General features: G+C 69.3%; 2 protein-coding genes across 3 annotated transcripts in view; both read right to left on the bottom strand.

The window, feature by feature from the left end:
* DNAH17 (dynein axonemal heavy chain 17) overlaps positions 1 to 5,210 on the bottom strand; it is a 34,205-nt gene extending 28,995 nt beyond the window's left edge. Inside the window, exons 1-14 of the mRNA XM_074889680.1 lie at positions 4,866 to 5,210; positions 3,938 to 4,131; positions 3,516 to 3,708; positions 3,331 to 3,430; positions 3,155 to 3,240; positions 2,868 to 2,993; positions 2,446 to 2,601; positions 2,282 to 2,365; positions 1,738 to 1,905; positions 1,406 to 1,522; positions 1,024 to 1,274; positions 702 to 897; positions 424 to 570; positions 19 to 127 (exon numbers count right to left, since the gene is read on the bottom strand). Coding sequence (XP_074745781.1) covers positions 19 to 127; positions 424 to 570; positions 702 to 897; positions 1,024 to 1,274; positions 1,406 to 1,522; positions 1,738 to 1,905; positions 2,282 to 2,365; positions 2,446 to 2,601; positions 2,868 to 2,993; positions 3,155 to 3,240; positions 3,331 to 3,430; positions 3,516 to 3,708; positions 3,938 to 4,131; positions 4,866 to 5,210 — 2,272 coding nt within the window. The remainder of the gene's footprint in view (positions 1 to 18; positions 128 to 423; positions 571 to 701; positions 898 to 1,023; positions 1,275 to 1,405; positions 1,523 to 1,737; positions 1,906 to 2,281; positions 2,366 to 2,445; positions 2,602 to 2,867; positions 2,994 to 3,154; positions 3,241 to 3,330; positions 3,431 to 3,515; positions 3,709 to 3,937; positions 4,132 to 4,865) is intronic.
* A 710-nt stretch (positions 5,211 to 5,920) lies between these two features.
* On the bottom strand, positions 5,921 to 23,369 carry CYTH1 (cytohesin 1). 2 transcript variants are annotated; one of them, XM_074889717.1, is made up of 13 exons: positions 18,610 to 18,916; positions 14,066 to 14,148; positions 12,935 to 12,999; positions 12,160 to 12,226; positions 11,841 to 11,959; positions 11,426 to 11,506; positions 11,173 to 11,285; positions 10,953 to 11,101; positions 10,747 to 10,858; positions 7,986 to 8,062; positions 7,722 to 7,793; positions 7,279 to 7,433; positions 5,921 to 7,067 (listed from the first exon to the last, which is right to left on the bottom strand). In XM_074889717.1, exons 1-13 carry the CDS (start codon positions 18,680 to 18,682, stop codon positions 6,989 to 6,991), a joined length of 1,245 nt encoding a protein of 414 aa, XP_074745818.1. In that variant the 5' UTR covers positions 18,683 to 18,916; the 3' UTR covers positions 5,921 to 6,988. The 2 variants fall into 2 exon arrangements, with proteins under 2 accessions (XP_074745818.1, XP_074745819.1); XM_074889718.1 differs by lacking the exon at positions 18,610 to 18,916 and adding an exon at positions 23,286 to 23,369 and having other exon boundaries at positions 5,989 to 7,067; positions 7,986 to 8,064; positions 10,746 to 10,858.
* Between the last annotated feature and the right edge of the window lie 20 nt (positions 23,370 to 23,389).

Raw genomic sequence — 23,389 nt, 5'->3', positions numbered from 1 at the left:
CTGGGGGTGGGTTTGTACCTTCATGGTGCCAGAACAGGGTGTGCTCCGCGCTGGCCAGCCGCCCGTCCACAGCCTCCAGCTCCCCTGTCACCAGCGGGAGCTCCACCGGCAGCAGCTTCTGCTTCACCTGGGGAGACAACGCACCCGCGGGTGACCGCGGCCGGCGGAGGAGGGACCCTGCCCCCGCCGTCACCGGCACCGCTTTCATGGAGGAGCGGGGTCCCCACCCCACCGACACGGAGCTTGGGGGGCGGAGGGGGGCCGGTGTGACGGCAGCATGGTGGGACGGGCAGGCACCTGGTGTGCCGGTGATGTTCCTGCTGTACCCCAACCCCCCCAGGCTTCCAGGACCCATTTCATAAGAGTCTCTCCCCTGGGGGGGTCCCCAAAAAGCAGCTGGGTTGTCTCCCCTTTGCAACTTGCCTCATTGTACCAGCCCACGATAAGATCCAGGTTGTCCACAAACTTTTGGAAAGTCTCATTTTGAGCAAAGAGGCTCCTGGCGCTGCCCGGGATGTCCTGCTGCTGCTGGAGGTTCAGGTACTTCACCTCCCGCAGAACGGCGACGAGCTGCGAGGCACAGAGGCGGGAGAAAAGGCCTGTTAGTAAAACCCGAAACGCCTCGCCACAGCCTGAGACAGTCGGGTTTACATTCAGGTGAGGGATCCCGCGCCAAGCGGGCTGCCCGTGCCAGCACCCACCTCTCTGCTGAAGTTCACGCTGAGGAGGGAAGAGCTGGGGTCCCTGAGGATCAAGGGCTGCTCCAGGCTGAAGTGGCAGTCCTGGCCAGCCCCACACACCCACTCCTTGTAGACGTTCTCGCGGTGGCCCTGCAGCAGCCCCATCATTTCTCTGTACTTCTCGGACACCAGCACAGCTTCAGCACCGAGCATCACGCTGTCGAGGTCACGACAAAGAGGCAGCTGCTGCAGCAGGGGCCCGGGAGGAGACACAGGCTGGGCCAGATCCTGCCCCGGCTGCTGCCCCGTGTCCCCATGGGGTGTCAGGGTGACCCACACGTACGGGTGGTCGATGGCAAACAAGTCCCTGTGCGTCCCCTCCAGGCGCTGCTGCAGCTCCAGAGCCCACTGCAGCTGCCCAGCCACCGGCGGCATGTTTTTGTGGACGGTCGGGCCCCCCCAGCTCCGGGCATCATACAGCGCCTTCACATTCTCCAGCTCAGCCTTGAACATGCCCAGCAGGGCTGAGTAACAGGGGGAAACCTCGGCCTTTATCAGCGGTCGCTCCAGGAGGGAGGTGAACATGTGCACCAGCTGCGGGGAGAAGAGGCTTTGGCTTCTGTGCGCCAGAGCATCGCTGCCCCGGCCCGGTGACACCCCCCGGTCACTGCCCCACACGAGGAGGCCCGAGGGCAGGACCTGTCAAGCCGGGGGGGCTCCTGTACCTTCATGGTGGATGCCAGGCAGTTGCAGTCGTCAAAGCCTTGGCAGAAGATGGTGGCCAGCCGCTTGTCCACGTCCTGAATCTTTTTCCGGAACTCTGCAAAGTCTTTGTTCAATTGCTGCCAGTAAGAGCAAAATGATTTGAGCGGGCGCAGCCTCTGGGCTTCCTCAGGATTCGCTGAACCCAGACAGCCCGGAGCCCCGTGACCTGCCCCAGAGCGAGCATGGTGCCGCTGCGCAGGGCAGTTTCACACACAGCTCTTCCAGCGTGTGCCAGCAAGCGGTTCTTTTTCATGCAGCAAATGCTTGGACTTCCCCGCCAGTGCTCACTCACCCCTTCCGCAGGATCTAAGGGATCATATTTGCAATCGGCAAAAGTCTTGGTGATCTCAGAGACCTCCTCGTAGATCTGAAACACTTGGCTCCTGAGGATGTTTCCTCTCACTCCTCCCAGCTCCACCTTCCCCAGCTTCAGAAACTCCGCAGCGGTGTTGTACAGCTCCTGGCGAGCACAAACCATCATCTCACCCGGCTCCACTTGGTGCCAAACCCTGGCTGTGGTGCCGTGGGGGCAGGAGCTGCAGCACGGGTGCAGGGCTGTGTCCTGCGGGTTCACCGCTCCCGAGCACCGTCCTCATGGCCTGGCTGGGGGGCCCGTTCGGCCCCGGGGGTGCGGGGACACTGGTGTCCTGCTGGGGACGGTGCTGCTGGGCTCCCACCTCCCCTCTGCTCCCCCCGCCTGCGCCGGTGGCCCCCGCCCACCCCGGGGCTGAGCACAGTTTGCCCCCATGCCGCTCTCAGGGGACCACCCCAGCGTCCCCAGGGCAGGGGGAGCCCCCACGGGGCGAGTGCTGCGCCCTGAACTGCTGTGCTGTCACCTCAATGGTCCGGAGCCTGTGCAAGAAGGAGCCCATTCTCCTGAAGACGAGGGGCGTGGGGATCTCCCAGAGCTGCGGCTCCTCCTGGAAGGGGAGAGGAGCCATCAGCGAGTGGAGCTGGCGTGGACGGGGCCAGGCGGACCTGCACCCTCCCCTGCGCCCACCGGGAACAGCGCGGGCGTCTGGTTGGAGCAGTAAGTGCTGTAGGACTGGAAGAGCTTCTCTATGGTGGAGATGCTCAGGCTGATTCTCTCTAAGGTCTCCTCGGTTTCTCCCTGCAGCCCCTTCATCACGTCCTCGGAGCCCAGGAACTGACGGGTCTAGGACAGGCAGATGCAGGCAGGGGCTGTTGGCAGGGGGGAGCGTGGGGGGCTCCTCCTGCCCCCATCCACCCTCCAGCCCCACGGGCTCCCTGGTGATCGCCCACAGCCCACGCCTGCCCAAACCCCCTCCAGCCCTACCCGGGGGCTTCGCTGACCCCTACGTCACCCCAGCTGGGCTTCCCACACCCGCCCCGTGTCACCCCTCCCGCTCACAGTCCCGCAGCGGGGCGGCACGAGGGGACGGCGGTGGCTCGGGGCTCTACCATCTCGATGAGGAGGTTGCAGATCTCCTGCAGGATGACAACGCCACGGGTGGGCAAGCGGTAGTGCTGGCAGTGAGCCCGGAGCAGGCGGACGGTGCACAGCACCCTGTCCACGCAGGGCTGCAGCTGCGGGAGCGGAGCCTCGTCAGTGCAGGGCCGTGGCTGCGCTAACGGGGTCGGGCAGAGCCGGGGTGGAGCCGCACCCGCACACAGGCTGGGGGCTCAGCGCCGCCGCCTCTACCCGGATGGGAAAGCAGCGCCTGGTTATTTTGCCACATATAACTTACCTGGGAGTAATCCGCTTGCTCCATCTCTTCCAGCAGGATCCGAAGCGGTTGCAGGTGGAGGCTGATGTCCTCTGCTTCCTCCAGGCCTGGCCCAGGGGAGAAACTTGTGTCGGGGATGGGGAAACTTCACCTGATCGGTGAGAGGCAGCTGCCCACCATGCCACCAGGCTTCTTACCGGCACTGATGTCCCTGAACATGCTCTGGAGCACCGGCCAGTAGCAGCTGTTGGCCTTCTCCAGCATCTCGGCCAGTGCCATCACTCGGGGTGAGAGCAGCTGGCAGGGAAAGGCGGGGGGCTCAGCCCCGGGGACTCAGCCCCAGGCACACGTGGCTGCCGGGCACCCAGGGGCGAGGCGGTACCTGGTCGTTGATGCACTGCAGGTCGGCTGTCCTGGCGTGCCAGAACTCGAGCTCGGTCCTGGGCAGGGGGTGCAGCCCCTCCAGCAGCGGCTGCGCCGAGTCCTTGCTCAGGATGTCCCTGATCTGGTGGCACCACTCGATGACGACGGTCTCGGTGGCGTACAGCTCCGAAACGTCCACGGGCCCTGCCAGGCTGAAAGGCAGCCGGGTCATGGCCCAGCACCGGGACCCAGGGCAACCCCACGTGCCGGCTCGTGGCCACCTCTGCCAGCGCGGAGGCCCGGCACGAGGCTCTCGAGGGTGCTGCTGAGGGGTGGCTGCACCCAGGGGCCGAGCTGAAGGGATTCCCTCCCAGCGGGACTCGTGCTGCCCCAGGCCCCTGCCAGGCTTTGCTGGCGCCACGCGGCCCCGGCAGCACCCACCGGTCCAGGACGGTGCTGGAGCCGTCCCGGCCATCCAGGTGCTCCGGCAGCGGGAGCAGCGGCTTCCCCTGCATCTTCCCGCCCATCACAAACATCTCGTTCTTCAGCCGGTGGACTTGTCGTGCGACATCCTCCACCACCACCCCGGGCCAGTCTGCCACGTTCCTCTCGCTCAGGAGCAGCGGGGACACGACCTGGAGGGGAGGGCTGGCTCGGGCACTCGCTCGGGCTCTCCCATTGCCAAGGGCAGCGAGGGGCCACGGGGGTTTGCACCGTGTCCCCTCTCGCTGCCCGGCCGAGCACGGCCTCAGCCCAGCAGCAGCCCCGGCAGCCACTGACAGGCTTTGCTGATGTTTTTCTCGTCAGCACATCCAGGATTCCCCTCACCCTCTGGTGGGTTTTCAGCTCTCATGGGCTGGGGAGTGCTGGGAGCGGCCCAGCGGGGTCAGGGGCGGCCGCATGAGCAGCAGCCCCTGGCACTGAGGAGGAATCACAGGAGCTCCTGGGGCCTGACGCTGCTTTTGGGTGCTCTGGGCTGGCAGTCGTCTGAGCGGGAATATTTATGGGAAGTTTGAGAGAAATCCGCTCAGACATTTCCCAGCTGCGGGGCACGGGCAAGGGGGAATTACGCTGAGTTTTAAAACCACAGGGAGGAAGTGATGCAGCTGGGGCCTGGGAGAAAACTGGGCTCGTGACCTTCACCCAGCTCTGTGTCCTGGTGGGGCCTGGCCAGCCCACAGCAGGGTGGGTGGCTGGGAGCCACCGTAGGGCGATGTTTTCTTCTATTCATTTAATTTAGTTTCTTTTTGAGCCCACCTAAAGTTTTGGCTGCAGCTGCCTGCTGTGGCCATCCAGGTGGCCATGGTGTGCACAGGGAGCTCGGCTCATCCCTCTTGCCCCCCAGCACCCACCCATGTGGGCCACCCACCTCCTCCACCACGGTGACGAGCTGCTCCACGGGCGAGGGGCCGATGTCTCCCACCAGCAGCTCACGGCAGCAGTTCTCCCGGGTGATGTTCTGCTTCTTCTTCTTCACGAAGTAGACGCCCTTGCCCCCGAGGGCCGGCGGGAAGCAGGCGGTCGGCAGGAGCTGCCCGGCCGGGTTCAGCCCCAGCACCAGCTCCAGCACCTCCCGCTGCTTGAAGAACTCGTCCAGCACGGCCGCGGCCTCCTCGCTGCCCACAAACCTGCTCCACTGGTCGGGCTGGACCCGCAGCAGCCGCGTGGCGAAGCTCCCCAGGAAGCCACACCGCTCGTCCGGCGCGGCCGACATCCCGCCGGCGCCTGGAGCGGGGACGGGCAGAGCCCGGCTCAGGCAGGGGCTGCGCAGACCCCACACCCCAACCCCCCCGCGCTGCCCTTGCCGCCCCCCACCACGGCCCTCACCCTCCCCGTTGTGCGCCGCAGCCTCGCGGGGAGCTGCCTGGCCCCATCGCCCCCAGCCCGGACCCCATCACCCCCCCAGCCTGCCCCAAACCTGCCCGGCCCCTCCGCTCCCCTGCCTGTCGCACCCCTCAGCCCTCCAACAGTCTCCAGCCACCGGCTGCAGCCCAACGGACACCGGCACCAGCCCCAACCGACGCCGGCACCAGCCCAACTGCCCCAGAACCACGGGGCTGCCCCCCCCTCCCCGGCCGTGTCCCCGCCCACTGTCCCTCGCCGAGGGCTCGTGTGGACCCTGGCCTGGTGCCGAGGGCTGCCCCGTCCTGGCACGGGGCAGGCAGGGACCGTGGCGGGGGCTGCCCAGCTCGCAGGCAGCGCACGGGGGCACGAGGGGCTTCGGCCGGGACCAGGCGCAGGCTCAAACCGGGACCACACTGGCCCCAGCGCTGCCAGTTCCATCCCAGGCGGCTTCGCTGCGGTGCCGGGCACCGAAATCTCGGGGCTGGGAGAAGCACGAACCCAGTCACAAAGCTGGGGGTGGGGGTGGGGGGGGATGTCCTGCCCCTCCTGAGCCGCACACAGAGCACAGGAGGCCCAGGCTGAGCGCAGTTCAGAGTTTATTTGCTGCAGATCCTCAGCACTAGTTTACAAGGCCGTGGCAAAAAAAAAAAAAAAAAAAAAAAAAAAAAAAAAAGTTAGAATAAAAAATCCTGCCACCCCCCCGCCCTCCGGAGAGGCCTCTGCACGGAACAACCCGACATACAAAATAATCTAAAAGGAGAAAACTATACAGGAGTATTTACACCTCTGATAAATAGACTAATACTGATCCAGGCGCCTCTCCAGGCCGCACGCGGCGGCAGGGGAACGGGACGGGGCGCGGGTGTTCGCAAGGAGGAGGCTGGGGGGCTGCAGCCCCCGGCCTGGCCAGGCCCCACAGCAGCCGGGCACATCCCAGCCCTGCTCGGGAGTGAGGGCTTGTGCCCGAGGGGACAGCGGCCACCCTGGCACGGCCACCCCTGCCCCTCGCCAAGGGGATCGCCTGTGCCCTCTGCGGCACCGCTGCACGCCGTGGGGGTGACCACCCCCAGCCCCTCTGCCCCCCTCTACCCGCAGGGGCCGTCCCGGCACAGGGGACAGGGGGGAGGGCCCGAGGCACCAGCGTGGGGAAGCCCAGGACTGAGCCAGGCCCGCTACAACGAGGGCCAGGAGTCGTGTCTCTGCGGGGCCCCCCCAGCCACCCTGGGGCACCCCGGCACCTGCAGCACCCCAAAACTGTGAACTGCCGGCCGTGCACCTTCCCCTGGGACCCCCCAAGCACTTCAGGACGTGGGTGCTGGGGTGGGAGGGAACCCGGGGGGACAGGGAGCGGGGGGGAGGTGGCCGAGGCAGGGGGGGAGGACGGCGCACGCGTGCGGGGGTGCCGCTGTCCCAGCTCCGGCCCGCGAAGGTGGTGTCCTGGAGATGAGGCAGTGATGGGGGGGGCCAGAGCCACCAAGATGCCTGTGACCCTCCCTCTCCCCACGGTAAAGAAACTGCGAAGCTGAAGCTGGGTCCCCAGGGCCAGGCTGCAGCGCGGCCCCAGCCCCGCAGCCCCCCCCCGGGTCAGGGAGAGGGGACGCTGGGGCTGCCGGGGACACGCCGGCCTCGCCGGGCCAGCGCAGGCTGCTAGTGTCTCTTGGTGGAGGAGACCTTCTTCTTCCTGGCGGCCAGCATCTCGTAGAAAGGGTCCCGGCTGATCGCCGCCCTGGCAGGGGAACGGGGCGCGGGTTGGCTCCAGGCCCCGCAGGAACCGCCGCGGGGATGGGGCTGGGCGGCCCTTTGTGCCCCTGGGACAGCTCGTGCTCCCCCACCCTCACAGGGTGCCCCAGGACGCGCTGCCCCTCATCGCGAGCAGCAGACAGGTCCCTGCTGTGTCCCTGCCCCACACCCTGCCTCTGCCCCCCCCCAGCGCTCACTTGATGCACTTGATCCACTCCTCCTTCTCCTCGGGTGAGGGGGCTGAGATGCGATAGACCGTGTGGTTCCCCTCCACCACACGCCCGTCCGCCTCCGTCTTGCAGGCCTTGATGACCTGGTCCTTGTTGTCGGGGATGTAGAGCTCAAAGCAGTTCTGGGAGGGAGCAGACCCTTCAGGAGCAGCCCCCACTTCCAGAGGGGACCCCGCGGCAGCACCCCGGGGCTGCAGGTGCTCCCCCGGCACAGCCAGAGAGGGAGGGACACGCGGTGACCGTCCCCCCATGGCCCCCAGGCCCCGCCACCGGCCCTGGCCACCGCGGTGACCGGCCCCACGTCTGCACCCGAGCGCTGTGGGTGCCTCTCCCGGGGGCATCCCTGGGGGGCTGCAGCACCCCCTCCCCAGCTTCCCCTGCCCCAGGGCTGCCCCTCCAGCGGCACTCACCGGCTTCTTGGAGTCCTCCACCTCGCGGATGCTCAGGTTCTCCAGGGGGATGATGCCACGGGGCTCCTTATCCTGGGGGGGCCAAGCAGAGGCTTCAGCCGCAATGAGCGGGGCCAGACCCCCCGTGCAAGCCGCAGGCGGGGCTGGCTGCTGCCAACACCCTTCTCCACAGCACCCCCCCACCCGGGGGCCACATCTTGCACCCCTACAGCCACGGGCACCCCAGCGGTGAGCGGCCACGCACCCCGAGCAAAGGCCACTGACCGTCGTGTACTCGAAGTAGTAAAGGCAGTTGTCCGTCAGGATGAACCAGCGTCGCTTCCACGTCTTCACCCGGCCTCCTGCGAGCAGAGAGCGGCGCGTTGGGTGCAGCCCGGCACGGTGCGGGGGGGCACGCGGCACACGGCGGCTACGGCAGAGCTGGAGCCCCCGCGGACACACACAGGCAAGCACCGGGCGCCGGGGCGCAAGCAGAGCCAGGCAGCACACACCACGCCGGGCAGGGCACGAGCAGGAGCCGAAAGCGGATGGATGAGGATGGAGGCGGGGGGTGGCGGGTGCTGGGCCACGAGCGCTGTGCCCCGTCCCACCCGAAACGCTGACTCAGTGAGGCCAGAGGACGCGGCAGCCAGGCAGCTCTCGGGGTGCAGGGAGGGGGACACGGGGGTTTTCTGCTCACACCGACCACGGTCCCACTGCATCCCGGCCAGCCCAACGCGGTGCTGGGGCATGGCATGAGCCTGGGGCCGTGGCTGGTGGAATTTTGGTCGGAGGGAGGTTCACAACTGCTGCCACGGAGGGAGAAGCTGCTCCCGGGGCTCAGGGGCCGCTCACCCCGGGGCCCAGCTCCCCCTCCACCGTGCCGGCACGCCCTGGCATCGCAACGGTGCCGGATCTGCCACCATGGGACCGGCGCCGCGGACGTGAGGAGGCACTGAGTGTGCCAGGGGCCGTGTTCAGCCCCCCACCCCGCGGGAAGGCCCCGTGCCCCCACTCCCCGCCTCAAGCTGGCCGCCCACCCGTCCCTGGGGCCAGCACTGCCCTGGAAAAGCCCCTCTGCTGCCCTCCAGCCAAGCCCACCCCAAAACCTGGGGCTTGACCCTCCCCAGGGCCACCTCCTCTCCCGGGGTGGGAAGAGGCGACGTGCCCGGGCGGGGTCCTGTGGCACAGGGAGTGCAGGAGGAGCCCAGGGCCAGCGCGGCCCCGGGGGGAGCCCCGACGCTCCCCAGCACCCCAGGGCTGCAGGCGGTGGAGCCGGGGCAGCACTAGCACAGGGACTGCCGTGAGCCCCCGGCGCTGTGCCAGGGCTCCTGCCTGCTCCCATCCAGCTCCAGGCACCCCTGGCCCCCCACGCAGAGGCTGAGGACACCCCAAACCCATCCCCATCCCTTGTGGCACCGGAGGCAAAGACCCACCGTGGCCGGGCCGAGCTGCCTGCGGACACGGCGAAGCGCGGACGGACAGGCAGCCCCTGCCAGCGGCGGGGCGAGGAGCAGCCCCAGCGCCGGGCCGGGGGGGTCAGCACCCCTCGGGGAGCATTCGGCATCGGCGGGGCCGGGACCCCCCGCCCCTGCCCCAGCGGGAGCAGGGCTGTGCCCTCGGCAGGCGAGGTCCCCAGGGCCGTGCGGGTGGTTAGCAGCAGCAGCAATGAGACTAATCACCAGCAATTAAAAACGAAAAGGAAACGAAGCCCCAGCGGCGTGAGCAGAGCAGGGAGAGGGGTACGTACCTCCTGGAGTTGGGGGCAAGGAAAGGAAGAGCCAAAATCATGGAAACATACAAATGAGGGAGAAAAGAAAATTAAAAAAAAAGGAAAAAAAAAATAAAAAAAGAGGAAACCCCAAAGAACCCCCCTCACCCCGCGCGGGTCAGTGGGGCAGGGCTGCAGCAGGGAAGCCGTGAGGGGCCGGGCCAGTGGCACCGCTGCCGGGGCCAACCTGCCCTGGCTCGCTGTGGCTCTGTGGGACGGATCTCCTCAGCTCGGGGGGTGCAGGGCCTGGCTCCCCCCGCCCCGTGGCCTCCCTGGGGGGGGTCCCTCCCTGCCCCACGAGTGGGCTGGGAGCCACGGCTGCTCTGCTGCCTCTCCACCCCCACAGCCAGCTCCAACCTGCTGTGCACGGGCCCTTGGGCCAGCAGGCCACTGGGCTGGCTCAGGGACAAGAGAGGCAGGTCTGGGGCTCTCTCCTGCTTCCCCCCCACCCCAGAGCCGGGGGGCAGATGGCCCCTGCTCAGCCCCGGGGCCGGGCTCTGCACCGGTGAGGGCATGGTGTAGGGTAAGGCCCCTCTCCCATCCCCAGGGGGTGGCAATATGGCACAAACACGCCCCCAGGTGAGAGGATAGAGCCCAGCGAGAGCCCCAGGGAAAGGCCCCCCCTGGACCCTGCTCCCACCAGTGCCCTGTCATCCCCCCACCCCTCGCTTAACCCAGGCAGAGGATTCCCCAGAGCTGCCGAGAGGAGAAGCCACAGGAGCCAGGGCGCGGAGCGGGCTCGGCGGCCCCGGGAGCCGGGCTGTGCAGCGGGGATGCCATGCGCACTGCCTGCACGGGAGCCGGGATGCGGAGGTGATAATGCCGTGGGAAGGTGAGGCAGGGGCTGTCTGTGGCATGGAGGGGGGGGACGCACGCAGCCTGGGGCAGCTCGCCGCTCGCTCCCGGGGCCTGCTCCAACACAACCCTGCTGTGACTTGGTGACGAGAAGGGCCTCGTGGTCTCTGTGCTCCGACACTGGACCCCGGTACCAGCTCTGCACCCCGGGGTTCGCCCAACCTAGAGGCAGGAGCCCCCGGGACGCTCGCCTGGCCGCACCGCAGGGCCTCATCAGCAGCGAGTCCGCTCCTGCTGACCAGCCCAGGGAGGACGGAGGGCTGCTGGCCCTACGGCTGCCTTCTCCACGGGGGGCTGTGCCCCCGTCTCCAGCCCCTCGCCCCTCCGCAGGGCTGGCAGGTGAGGTCCAGGTGGCCCAGGGGCATCGCACCCCCGGCCCAGCTCCTCCCCGGGCACGTCCGCCCGGCTGCTGGCACTCACCGAGCTTCAGGAGCCAGCCCTCGCGGTCGGGGTTGAAGAAGGTGTGGGTGAGGTCATTGCCGTCGTCCTCAGGGATTTTGAAGGGTTCGTTCTTGATGCTCTCGTAGAGATTCTGGCACAAGGATACGCGGTGTCAGGCCCCCCGGAGCCCCGCCCCGGGCCAGCTCCGCAGCCCAGCCCCGGCCCTGCCGTGTCCCAGCCCTCACCCGCAGCAGCTCCTCGGGTAGGTCCCCCCCGTCGTTGATGCCGCGGTTCATGGCGATGAAGCGCTCCGCCGTGGGTTTGTCCTTGACGTTGGGGTTGTGCAGGCTGGTGTTGAGCATGATGATGGCGAAGGAGAGCACGTAGCAGGTGTCTATGGGGGCGGAGGGGAGAGTCAGCTGCGCGGCAGGACGGCCGGGGCGAGGGGCCGGGGCTGGCGCTCACCTGTGGACTGGAAGACGCCGGGGTTGCACTGGCAGTACCGCTGGGCGAAGGCCTCCATCATCCGGTCGATCTTCTGCGCCTCGCCGGGCAGCCGGAAGCTCCACAGGAACTGCCTGCGAAGAGCGAGGCGCCGCGCTGCTTTAGGGGGTCCCTGCACCCCCCGGCCACGCTCGCACCGCTACCGGCCCCCCCCAGCCCACTGCCCGTCCCCCCCGAGGGGCCGTGGCTCAGCCCCCAGCCCCCCTCCGCTCACCGCAGGGCCTGCACGAGGTTGAGGTCGGTGAATTCGTGCAGCTCCACGAAGGCATGCAGGACTTGGATGTTGAACTCATCCCTGCGGGAACAAAGCCAGAGCACGAGGGGTGCGTGATCAGCAAGTCCTGTGACCGCCGAGCGGCCCCACGGCTCCCTGCCCTGCTCCAGACTCTGATCATTTGTGGGGGGAAACCTGCAGCTGCCGCCCCGGCTCGAGCCCTGCGCTGGTTTGCACACACCGGCCGCTCGCAAGCTTCAGCCGCGGATCCAACAGCCCCCCCAGCCCCTGCCCGGGCGCTCAGGGTGCCCAGCCCCCTGCGTACTTCCCCTCAAAGAGCTGCAGCGTCCCGTCTCTCAGGTGGCAGGAGCCCAGGGCACCCTCAGGAGACCCGAGCGGGCCCAGGCCAGCGTACCTCTCGCCCAGGTAGTCGCCGATGGCCGTCTTGTTGAGGCCCTCTCCCTTGTAAAGGAACTGAGCGATGTCCTCGCACGTGTTCTTCAGCAGGTCGTTTTCGATCAGGAACTGGATGCCCTGGAGTGGTGGAGGAGGCGCTGGCGCTGCTCTGGGGCTGCTGCCGACCCCGCCAGCCTGCCCACTGCCTCCCCAGCCCCTGCCTGGGGCGCTGGCCCTGCCCTGGCCCCCCCCTGGCAGCCAGGCACCCGGCTGTGGGGCGGCAGAGCCCGGCACAGCCCTGGACTGGGTGAACTGCCCCGCTCTGCGCCCCGCAGTACCTTCTTAGGATCCATGTTGAACTTCTTCCTGCCCATGGCCACCTGCTTGTTCCTCTGCATGTTTTTCCTGCAAGGCACAAAGCAGCTCTGGGCACCAAGGAGGGACCTGGCTGCCTCCCACCCACCCCCTTGCCCCTCCAGGGTGCTCAGCCGGGACCTAACGGGAGCCGAGCGGCTTGTGACCAGGCCAGACCCCCTGTGCCAACCCCGCACAGGGCGAAGCTGGTGCACAGCTCCGTGTCCCTGCCCTGGGGGCTGCTCTTGGCCTGCCGGGTCCCAGAGCAAAGGGGAGCTGCCATGCCCCGTCCGCGAGGTCCCCCCTGCAGAAGGGCGGCTGGGTACAGCATCCCGATGGGTCACCTCTGCGTGGGGGGAGGCTGGGTGCGGCGGGGCTCTGGGGAGAGCAGCCTTGAGGCCCCATGGGGCCAGCGTGAGGGTGACAGCCTTCACGCCCCGGTGGGTGATTGGAAACGACGCTGGGCGTCAGCTCCCGTCGGCTGCCGGGACCCCCTAATCCCGGGCTGGCACCGCTCAGAATAACAAAGTCCGACAGTCGCTGCGGCCAGACAGAGGGGCTGAGGCTTGGAAAAACAGACCTGGGGAGCAGCGGTTCCCACTGGGATCCTGCTACCGCTCCAGGGAATTCAGAGCGCCTGGGAAAACCCCTTGCACCAGCACTCACGGGACGGGGCTGCGCCGCTCGCTGCCTGCGGCTCCCACCCACTGCGGGTCAGCCGGCGCCCAGGGCCGGGGCTCAGCGGAGCAGGGGACTCACCTCTCCTCCGTGGACCCCAGGTTCTCGATCTCGTTCGTCACTTCTGCTATCTCATCTTTCAGGCGCTGAGGGGAGAGAACACACTGAGGCGGGAGGTGCCTCCTGCCCTCCCAAACCTGCCAGCCCTTGGGGCCAGGACTGCCCTCCCCTCCCACCTCCACAGTTGCTCCAGGAGGCCCTGCAGCCCATCCTTCCTTCCCTCCTTCCTTCCCTCCTTCCCACCCGAGCGCTGTCCCGGGGCTGTGCCAGCTTGGGGGGCACTCACAGCGGGGGCCAGCTGCACCCCACTGCTGATCCCCCACAGTGTTGCTGCACTCCGAGCGTGCAGGAAGGAAGAGATTCAGAGGCCAACAAAATTACCCCCTAATCCCTTTAGATCATGCCCAGCATATGGCAGTAATTAGCCTCTGCTGCCTTAATCAGGGACACGACTGAGGAGCGTCCCCGATGAGTGCTGACCTCGCAGCCACTTGCCAGGGCAGTGGCCTGGCCCAGGGACACACACAGTCCCTGCCTGTGCCAGGGGGGGGCTGGCACGGAGATGCCAGTGCCCCGGCTGCAGGGAGCAGCACAAAGGCACAGCCTGGAGCTCTGCGGGGGGCAAGGAGAAGCCGTGGCCACTGCGGCTGCCAGCCCAGGCCCATGTCCCCACTCCGGGACCCTGTCCCTGTCCCCCGTGGAGGCAGAGCCATCGGGCAGCACAGAGGCAGATCACGGGCTCCCTGCAGCAGTCGCTGGCATCTGCCCCGTGGGCTCCTCTCACCCCACCCTGCGGCTCCAGCAGCTCCCAGAAGCTCCACAAGAGCCCCTGCGAGGAGCCAGGGGCTGGCAAGGAAAGGGGACAGGAGCCCAAACCCGGCCCACAGCCCCGCCTGGGCCTGCTCCTGCGGGGGCTCCGCAGGCCTGGGGCGCTGCACCCCGAGCCCACGGCCGCTACGGGCAGCCCCTCATCCCTGCCTCGCCTGGGCCACCATCCCCTTCCCCAGGGACCCTGGACGGGGCTGCAGGGACCCTGCCCAGGGCCAGAGGCAGGGAGATGGTCCCCTGCCTCCCCAGGCACAGCCCTGCACGAGAGGCTGCTGTGTGCAGGACGGGGGGATTGCGTGTGGGTGCTGGCCCCCGGCACCGCACCTGTATGTCAGCCAGCAGCTCCTGCTTGCGGCGGCGGATGTTCTCCAGCTCCTGGCACTCCTCCGGGGTCAGGTCACTGGGCACTGAGCAGAGACAGGGCCAGGTCAGCGCGTGCGGCCGCGGGAATCCTCCCCGCCAGGCTCCGGGCACGGCCACCCGGTGCCCGGCGGGAGCTGGGCTGTGGCAGAGGAGCCGGGCTGGCGAGTGGCGTCCCCAGCCCCACGCAGCAGCCAAGTGCCACCGACGGCATGCGAGGAATGCGAGGGCCGGGGCATCGCCCTGCAGGGCAGCGGCGGGGGAGCCGGGCACCGCCAGGTCCTGCTGATTCAGCCCGCGGTGGCTGGGCACCGAGGCCCAGCACGGCCCCTGGAGCCGCTCCAGCGCTCCTCCTCCCCCTGCCCCGGCCCTGCCACCCCGCCAAGTCCCGTTTAACTCTGCTCTACCCCAGCCAGGCCGGTGTCGGTGCCCGTCCCAGTCCCTGCTGTGCCCCACAGCACCGGGCTCTGCGCAGACCTGGAGCCCCACGGGTTGCTCTGCCACACTGGGCCAGCCCCGGAGAAAACCAGCTCCTGGCTGCCCTCGCAGCCCCCTCTGCGCTGGATCCGACCCTCCGAGCCAGGGCCCAGAGCTGGCACAGTCTCCAGACAAACCTCGCTGGCATGCCGTGACATCTACACCTCCCTGTCACCCCATGGGAGCCAGGCACCCCCTCCCCAACACCACCATCCCCCAGGCTCAACCCCGGAGCCGCCACACCCCCCCCCCCTGCTCCCAGGAAATTCCTAGTGCTCCCCGGCGCGTGACCTCCTGCTCCGTGGTGACATCCCATTCCTGTCCCCAAGGTCACCCACCCCTCCAGCAGCGCTCACAGCCCTCGTCTACCGCCCGCACCTCCCACCTCTGCCAGTGGGTTCCAGCAGCTCCCTCGCACGCCAAGGTCACCCGCGAGGACACCAAAGCACCGTCCCGATGGCAGCAGCACCCGCCGGCTCAGCCCTCACGCTGCCTCCCGCCCGGGACGCTGGGGGCCGGTGCCGCCACCTCCCCTTCCCCAAACATCCCGGCTCCGTTCTGCCGAGGCCCCACGTTCCGCCACCACCGCGGTGCCCAGGCCAGCGCCGCCGCCAGACCGGACTCACCCGCAGCGTCCCCAGCTCGGCCACACGCCCTGTGCCAGCGCCCAGGGACGCCCCGTGCCGCCGGCCCGGCACCGTCCTCAACCGCGCGTCGCTTCTGCCCTCCCCTGGGGGAGCCGCGGGGGCCCCTGGGGCGATCGCTGCCCCGCAAACCGAATCTCTGAGCTCAGCACTTCGCTGGCTCTGCTCAGGCTTTCTGACGAGCTTCCTCCTTCGCAAAACCCCCCACTGCCAAGGCTGGAGGCAGCCCCGGCTTGCGACACAGCCCTCCAGACGCGACGGCAACACTTCCCAATATTTTCAGTCTCCGACACCAGGAAGTATGAACCAGACAACCCAGCTCAGGGCACCAGGTTGTTATTTAAAGTTAAAATACCAGCGGCCTTGCCTTATCAATACACCCAAGCACGGTTGGGGCAGGCCAGCACCGCTCCCACAGGCGCCCAGGGCGCCCGGCAGGCCCAGGCTTGCTGCGGGAGGGCCGAGCCGCGTCGCAGGCCCGTTGCCAGACACAAAAACCTCCAAATCCCTGGGCTGCGGCGCGTGCCACGGGACCCTCGGTCACGGCCGCAGGGGAGGTGGAATTCGGTGCCAAGGGGAGTGGGCCGAGGGGTGGAGGCTGGAGCCAGCAAAGCCTGAGAGCGGGCAGGGGTCTCGGTGGGTCCTGGGAGAGGGGCCTCGGCCCCGGGCAGGGGTGGCAGAGAGAAGATGCTGCAGGGCAGCGCAGGCCGGGGGTCTGTGCCGCAGCTGGGGAAGGTCCCTGCCCGCCTGCGCTGCGGCGGCGGAGGGTGAGCACTCGTGACACCGGCCCAGCCATGTCAGCAGCAGCGAGAGGAAGAGAAACCCCAGACGCAAGAGCTTTTCTGGGGAAGGAAGAGGGCGTTAACCCTTCCCCAGCACACAGCACACACCCCGCAGCACCCGAGCAGCTCCCGGAGCACGGCCGGCCTCACCGCGGGCAGGAAGGGGAGGCTGGAGCAGGCGCTCGCTGCCCGGCCTTCAGCCCAGCACAGGAGTTGGGGCGCAGTGACCCGCGGGACTGGGGGTCCCAGCGCTGACCCTGCTCCCCGACAGCCGGGCCCCAGCACATGGGGGCGGGGGGCTCCTGCAGCTCCTGCTGCTGACAGCCCCAGCCCCCTGCACACCAGCACAAGGGCAGAATGGGCACCGGCAGGATCTGTCCATCTGCTCTGGGAGCAGCAGCACGTCCCCCCCTCTGCCACCATGCCCGAAGCAAAGGCCCCCACGACACACAGAGGCCATGCTCACCCGCTGCCCCAAGACAAACAGACATGGCTGCTTGCCCACCTGCCCCTCACCCCGGCTCCCTCAGCCCCCCCAAACCGAGCTCACCGCTGCCCTCTGCCCTGAGCACCATCCTGGCCGGCCGCTGCCACCGGCTCTGTCGGCCGTGCCCGTGCTGCCGCGGTGCTGCTGTTTTGGGGTGCGGACACCTGCCCGCCCCGGTGCTTCCTGGGTGAGTCAGGGCTGTGCCAGGCCAATGAGCTCCGGGGCCGCCCGGGCGTCATCCCGGCCTCGACAGGAGCCAGCACCAGCAACACCCTGTTCCTGCCTCTCCGAGCCCGGGGCTGACGGTGCCTTAACTCCTCTGCTCCCGGCCGGGCGGGGAAATGGGGCAGCCCGGGCCCTGCTCGCCCTCCTCAGCCCGGGGGTCGGGGATGGGGTGTGTTGGGGTCCCAGCCAGGCAGGCGCCGGGGGCCGGCCCAGCCCTTCCTTCCTTAGGGGCTGCCAGGATGCCCGACCCGGCGCATCTCACTGCAGCAATGCTGGGGTCCCCTCCCCTCCCCTCTGCCAGCTTGGGGCACCCCCACCCCAGCCCCACAGCTCTCCCTCTGGCTCCGCCAGACCCCCACCGCATGTCCAGGCTGTAGGGCCAAGCCCTGGGCAGGACCGGGGGGGCTGCGGGGACACCGGTACCTGCTGCTCTACAGGCTCACACGGCCGGCCGGGACCTGAACTGGGACCAGGAGCAGGGCCAGGAGCGATGCTGGTCCCCAAGGGAGGCTGCTCCCCCCTCGCTCCAGGGTGCCTGTACAGAGCCCACCGCCCCGTACGGGACCACCACGTGGCAGAGCCGGGGCCCCGGGGGGTCGTGCCCGCAGCGGGAGCAAACCCCTGGCTCGTCGCGTCCCGTCCCGTCCCGCCGGCAGCTGCCTGGAGAGGCCGCGTCAGCCTCGGCTGCCTTGACTCAGCTAAATCCTGCTCGGCAGCGTGAGATGGAGAATTGGCGCCCAGAGCGCCGGCTGCAGAGTGAGGGGAGGGAGGGCTGCGGAGCCTTGCGGTGGCCCCTGGGCCCTCGGCTGTGCTGCCGCACTAGCCAGCCCTCCCGCCGGCCCACGCCGGGCGGGCGAAGGCCGTGGGTGTAGGCGGACATGGGGACGAGCCCAGGGTGCTGCAGCGGCTGTCGCCGGGCTCTGCCGGGGGTGCTGCTGCCTGCTCCCGCCCTGCCCCAGGACTGGGGGGCCCCTGGGGCCCCCAGAAACTTCCTGCCCGCCTCAGCACACCACATCCTGTTTTCACCGCGCCGTGTGCGCATCCCGGGTTGCGTCAGCCCCATCCTTCCCCACTGACAGCCAAGAGGTGTCAGAAGAAGGGTTTGGGGTTGGGTGGCTCCAGGAAAGACCCTCCCTGGTGGCCGGACCCCATGCCAAGCCAGCCAGGGCCCTCATCCTGCTTTCACACAGCTCTGCCCGTCGCCCCTGCTCCCCGTGCCCTGAACCCACATCCACAGCTGCTGCCTCGCTCCCCACGCAGGGACCCCCGGCCCACGGGGCGGCCGGGCGAGCGCTGGCTCGGCCACGTCCCCAGTCCCCACGCACCAAGCGCTGGGCGAGCGCCGGCAGCGCAGCCCCCGCAGGCACCTCGCTCACTCTCCGTGCCCTTCACCGTGCTGGGCCTCAGGAGGAGCTGAGCCCGTGGCTCCTTCCCCTCAGAGCACTGGGGGGGCTGGAAAAGGCTTCACAGCCCCGTGCCCCACCGCAGAGCCGCCCCCCGTCCCACGCTCAGGCCACAACCAACCAACAGCAGCAGCTCATGCAGGTGGGCAGCCCCCCGCAGCAGGCGTGGGGCTCAACTGCACAGATTTCAGTCTGGGGGTCACCCCGAGCCACCCTGGCAGGGCTGAGGGTGGCCAAGCGCTCACGTGTGGCCCAGGGCAGGACCTGGCTCCCAAGGGTGCAGCCAGCACCCATGTCCAGTGCCCGGCCGTCCTGCCTGGGGCTCAGCCCTTGCCGAGGCTGGCGGCGCGTGGGGGAAGGAGGTGGCAAGACGGCGAGGGCTCTCTGCCGCTGTCAGCGGGAGCCCTGGGGAGCCAGAGCCACGGGCACCGTCTCTGCTGGGGGGACGGGGACCCCGCGGCGAGCAGAAGGGAGGGCACGAGGCGCCTACCTGCCTTGGCAGCCACCGAGGGGCAGAGGAAGGCCTGGAAGCTGGAGGCACAGAGCTCGCTGACCGTCCCCATGCTGCGGAGGTCCCGCCGCCAGCTCCGACGGGGCAGCCAGAGGCCTGGCAGGTGCCGGGCGGCTGAGCAGCAGGCTCCCCGGTGTCAGGGCCCGCAGGCAGGGTGCAGGCAGGGGAGCGGGGGAGCAGGGGAAGGCGGCTCTGGCAGGGGAGCTCCAGCCGCAGGAGCCCACGCGCCAGCCCCAGCCAATCCCCGCCGCTCCTTGCCTGCACACCAGCCTGCTGCCGACGCTCCGGCCGGCAGCTCAAAGCCACTTAGAGGACGAGGAGTTTGGGAAGTCTCCGGCAGCCCCCCCGCCCCAGGCCGCCTGGCCCCTGGCAGCCCCCTTGCCCCCGCGGGGGGCTGGCAGCGGGGTATTTTTAGAGCAGTTTTATCCCTCTGTATTAGAGCATTAAGCATCGGGAGCCGGCGGTCGCGTAGCAACCAGCGCTGCATAAAGGAAGGTGCACCAAGAGGCAACGCGGCGGCTCTGGCGAGGCGTGGGGCGTGCTGCCACGGCCCCCGCTCCTGGGGCGCAGGGCCCGGGCACCGATCCCGGCACAGCCCCGACAGGCCCAGCCGGCCCCGTGTGCCGTGCCCGGGCAGGCCCCGCTGCGCCTTCCGCCAGCCCCCGGCGACACCGGTGGGACAGCTGAGCTGCGGGCATGCCCTGGCGGCAGCTGAGCTGCCCCCTGCTCTGCCGCGGTCCTGGGGCATGGGGGGGGGTCCTGCAGCAGGAACTAGGGGGGGTCCTGCCCCAGGATCCCAGCCTCGGGGGCATCTGTGGATCTGGGGGGGAAGGCGCAGCCCTCCCGTCCGCCAGCCCCACCACACCCGTGTCCCCCCAGTCCCACAGGCACCGAGTGAACCTGAACCAGACCAACAGCTCTTTCCCTCAAAGCAGGAGCAATCCCTGAGCGCGGGGCACAGCCCTGAGTAACAAACCCCAGAGCCTGTTGGGGCACGAGGCAGCGTCTTGCGGCCAGCCCGGCTGCCGGCTCTCGGCTGCCAGGAGCCAGCCAGCGCCGCTCCTCTGCGCCGTGCTGAGCTAGGAGAAACCTGAGCGGGGCAGGCAGCGGGGCAGGCTCCCAGGAGCAGCACGACTGCAGACAGGAGGAGAGGCAGAGGAGAAGCTCCCAGGGCCGTGAGGGCAGCCAGGCCATCGCCACTGACGTGACCGACCTTCTGGTTTCAGCACCGCTTCCCCTTTCCCAGTGACAGAAGCGGTGGTTGCCACATCACCAGGAGGCAAAAGGGCAGGCGAGAGGAGCCAGGGGCACGGCGGGGCTGAGCGAGCACATGGTGTGGCAAGCGCCTGCCCAGGGCCTGGACCAGCATCTGGAGAAACCCCCGCGTGGCAAAGACACCCATGGGTGCTCCTGCTGGTGTGACGCGGGGCCAGGTGGCATCTCCCACACTGAGCCACCCAGACGCCTGGCTTGGCCCTGGCACCCTGCCCGGGCGAGGTGGGGTGTTTACAAACACCCTGGGGTTACGTCAACTGCGGCTCCAGCCCAGGAGCGCATCCCCCCCCCCCCCATCAGCCTCCCCCTCCCTCAGGCCCAGAGCAAAAACGTCCGACCCCGACCTTGCTGCGACGGCCAAAACAGCCGCTCAGGGCCCCACGGGCCCTGCTGTGCCCCTGAAGTGTAACTGCTGAGTGTCAGCAACGCCGCTCCTTGCTCCTGAGCGTCTCAGGAGAGGAACCGCCTGCTTGCCCAGCCCGAGCCCCGCAGGCCCCAGCTCTGCTCTCCGAGCCCGGTGCCGTCCCGGCACTGTCCCCGTGCCTTCGACCTGAGCTCTGCCGAGGAGCCGCTCCCGCAGCTGGACCCAGCGACTCGCCCCAGCTCACCCCGCACCAGGGAAGGGGCTGGTGCGTCCCCAGCAGCTCCCCCGGCACTGTCCCCCCCCACCCCAGTCCCCTCAGCACACGCCGCGGTCCCAGGCTGTCTCCGAGACAGCTGAGCCCATGACAGGGTCCGCAGTGAGGAGGGTGTGGGGAGCCCCCCGGGTTGGGGATCCCCCAGCCTGCCGGGGACCGACAGCTCACCCCGCACCCCACACAGCCCCCCCACCCCCAGCACCGGCCGTCCTGCCCCAGACAGCCCCAGGCACAAGCTGCTTTGCAGGAGGCTGCATCGTTTAGAGAAATCCCTTAATCCCGCGGGCAGTAATCCCTCGGGTGCAGCAGGATTACCAGCACTGCCCGAGCCCCCCGCCGAGATGGGGCCCAGCTCAGGACGCGGCACCGGGAGGGGACTGTGCTCCCTGCGGCCGCTCACCCACGGGGCAGGAGCAGCTGGGTCAGTTCCCTGCCACGACACCGCTGCCCCGCCGCGCTGGGGTGGGTTTGGGTCTCACCACCGACCCCACAGGGAGACGCTGGGAAGGGGGTGGGAGCACGGCCCTGTGCCCTGGCAGGAGTGGGGGGGGCCCACATCTGTGCCACCAGCTGCTCGCCCCGGGATTTGCTCTGCTGAGGCAGACGGCTGGAGAGGGGCCGCGCGGCGCGGGGCAGACACTGGCGTCAGCACAATCCCACGAGCAAGAGCCTCCCCGCTGGGCTCCCACCACGCCGAGGCCTCGGCCGACCGTCCTCTGCTAAACCAACAGAGCTCAAGGGCCTCAGGGCAGCTGCAGATCGCGACGCCCCGTGACAGGGACAGCGGCAGGGATTTGGGGGTGGCTGTGCAGCCCCACGGTGTGGTGAGCAGGCGATTTCTGCCGCTGACAGGCGACCCGGGACGTCTCAGGGGATTCCGGGAAGCAGCGAGCAGCTGCTCCCAGAATCGCTCCCCGCAGCGCTCTCCTGCTAACGGGCTGCATCCCACAGCGCCGAGGCTGGGCCTCGCACCAGCAGGGCCGGGCGCTCACACCTTATCTCGCAGAGTGAACTCCCCAGCGCCGAGCGCAGTCACTTCTGAAGCGGAACAGCCGCCTCCTACTGGGCTGTGCTGCACCACTGCGGCAGGCAGGAAGCCGGCCCGTGAACCAGCACTGCCGGCAGCAGCGTCCTCGCCGGCACCGGCAGCACCCGGGTGACCTCAGCTCTCAGGGACAGTCACCAGCACGACTCGCAGTGTCAGGACCTTGGTTTCAGATCTCACCCAGACTCCAGCCTCCCCATCAGCAAAGTCCTTGCTCAAGAAAAACCCACCTGCCGACGCACAGGAACCTGCCTCGGAGGGTCGAGGCACGGGCAGGATCTTCCTGCCTGGTCATGCCCTGGGCACGGGGAGGGAAGGCTCTGCAGACACGGAGGATGGAGGAAAGCGGAGAAACAACCTGCCCATGGGTGAGAGCTGGGACCTGCAGCCCCTGAGCTGCCTCACCCTGCTCAGCCCACCCTGGCGTGGCGCCTGGGCACACACCGGGCGCTCCCGGGCCCGGGCAGTGTGTGAGACCTTCGACAGACACCATCGACAGGAGCCAGATCCGCGGAGCCCGACCTCAGCCAGCGCTCGGAGGTGGCAGCTGAACACAGAGCGTGAATGGCGGAGGGAAGGCGTGTGGGCAGCGGGTCCCAGGGCCTGGCAGCACCGACACTGCGGGCAGCGGGTCCCAGGGCCTGGCAGCACCGACACTGCGGGCAGCGGGTCCCAGGGCCTGGCAGCACCGACACTGCAGGCAGCGGGTCCCAGGGCCTGGCAGCACCGACACTGCAGGCAGCGGGTCCCAGGGCCTGGCAGCACCGACACTGCAGGCAGCGGGTCCCAGGGCCTGGCAGCACCGACACTGCAGGCAGCGGGTCCCAGGGCCTGGCAGCACCGACACTGCAGGCAGCGGGTCCCAGGGCCTGGCAGCACCGACACTGCAGGCAGCGGGTCCCAGGGCCTGGCAGCACCGACACTGCAGGCAGCGGGTCCCAGGGCCTGGCAGCACCGACACTGCAGGCAGCGGGTCCCAGGGCCTGGCAGCACCGACACTGCAGGCAGCGGGTCCCAGGGCCTGGCAGCACCGACACTGCAGGCAGCGGGTCCCAGGGCCTGGCAGCACCGACACTGCAGGCAGCGGGTCCCAGGGCCTGGCAGCACCGACACTGCAGGCAGCGGGTCCCAGGGCCTGGCAGCACCGACACTGCAGGCAGCGGGTCCCAGGGCCTGGCAGCACCGACACTGCAGGCAGCGGGTCCCAGGGCCTGGCAGCAGGGCAGCACAGCGGGGCTGCGCCCCGGGCCAGGATGAGGCCACGCCGCCGGCGAAGGGGGAGCGCCAGGGGCTGCTGGGGGGCCCCGCTCCCCGCGCTGTCTGTGGGCACCGGGTGCCCGTTTCCTCCCGGCACTTCCTCCACCGCCCCGCGGCCCCGCCCGGCCGGTGCCGCGAAGGCCACGGCCACGCCTGGGGAGCAGCCGCCCCTAGCACCTGCGGGCGCGGGTTCCGCCGCCCCCCCACCTCCCCAGACCGACCCGGAGCCGCCGACCCCGCTCTTCCACCCTGGAGCGCCGCGGCCCAAACGGGGAGACGCACACACACCCGCCCCCCCCTCCGCGGGTCACGGACCGCCCCGGCCCCTCGCCCCGGCCCCCGCCGGCTGCCTGCCCGGAGCCGCGGCACCCACCCCGGCCCCTCGCCCCGCCGCGGCCCAGCCCAGGCTGGGCCCCGGAGCCCCCCGGCCCCGCACTCACCGTAGCCGCCGCCGCCGCCCTCCTCCTCCATCCCGCCGCCGCCGCCGCCGCCGCCGCTCCGGCCCCGCCCGCGTGACGAAGGCGCCGAGGCCGCCGCGGGCGGC

This window comes from Strix uralensis, chromosome 19 (genome assembly GCF_047716275.1).
Source record: "Strix uralensis isolate ZFMK-TIS-50842 chromosome 19, bStrUra1, whole genome shotgun sequence".
Taxonomy (NCBI): Eukaryota; Metazoa; Chordata; class Aves; order Strigiformes; family Strigidae; genus Strix; species Strix uralensis.
The sequence above is the reverse complement of the archived record's forward strand: the minus strand, read 5'-3'. Positions and strand labels throughout refer to the sequence as shown.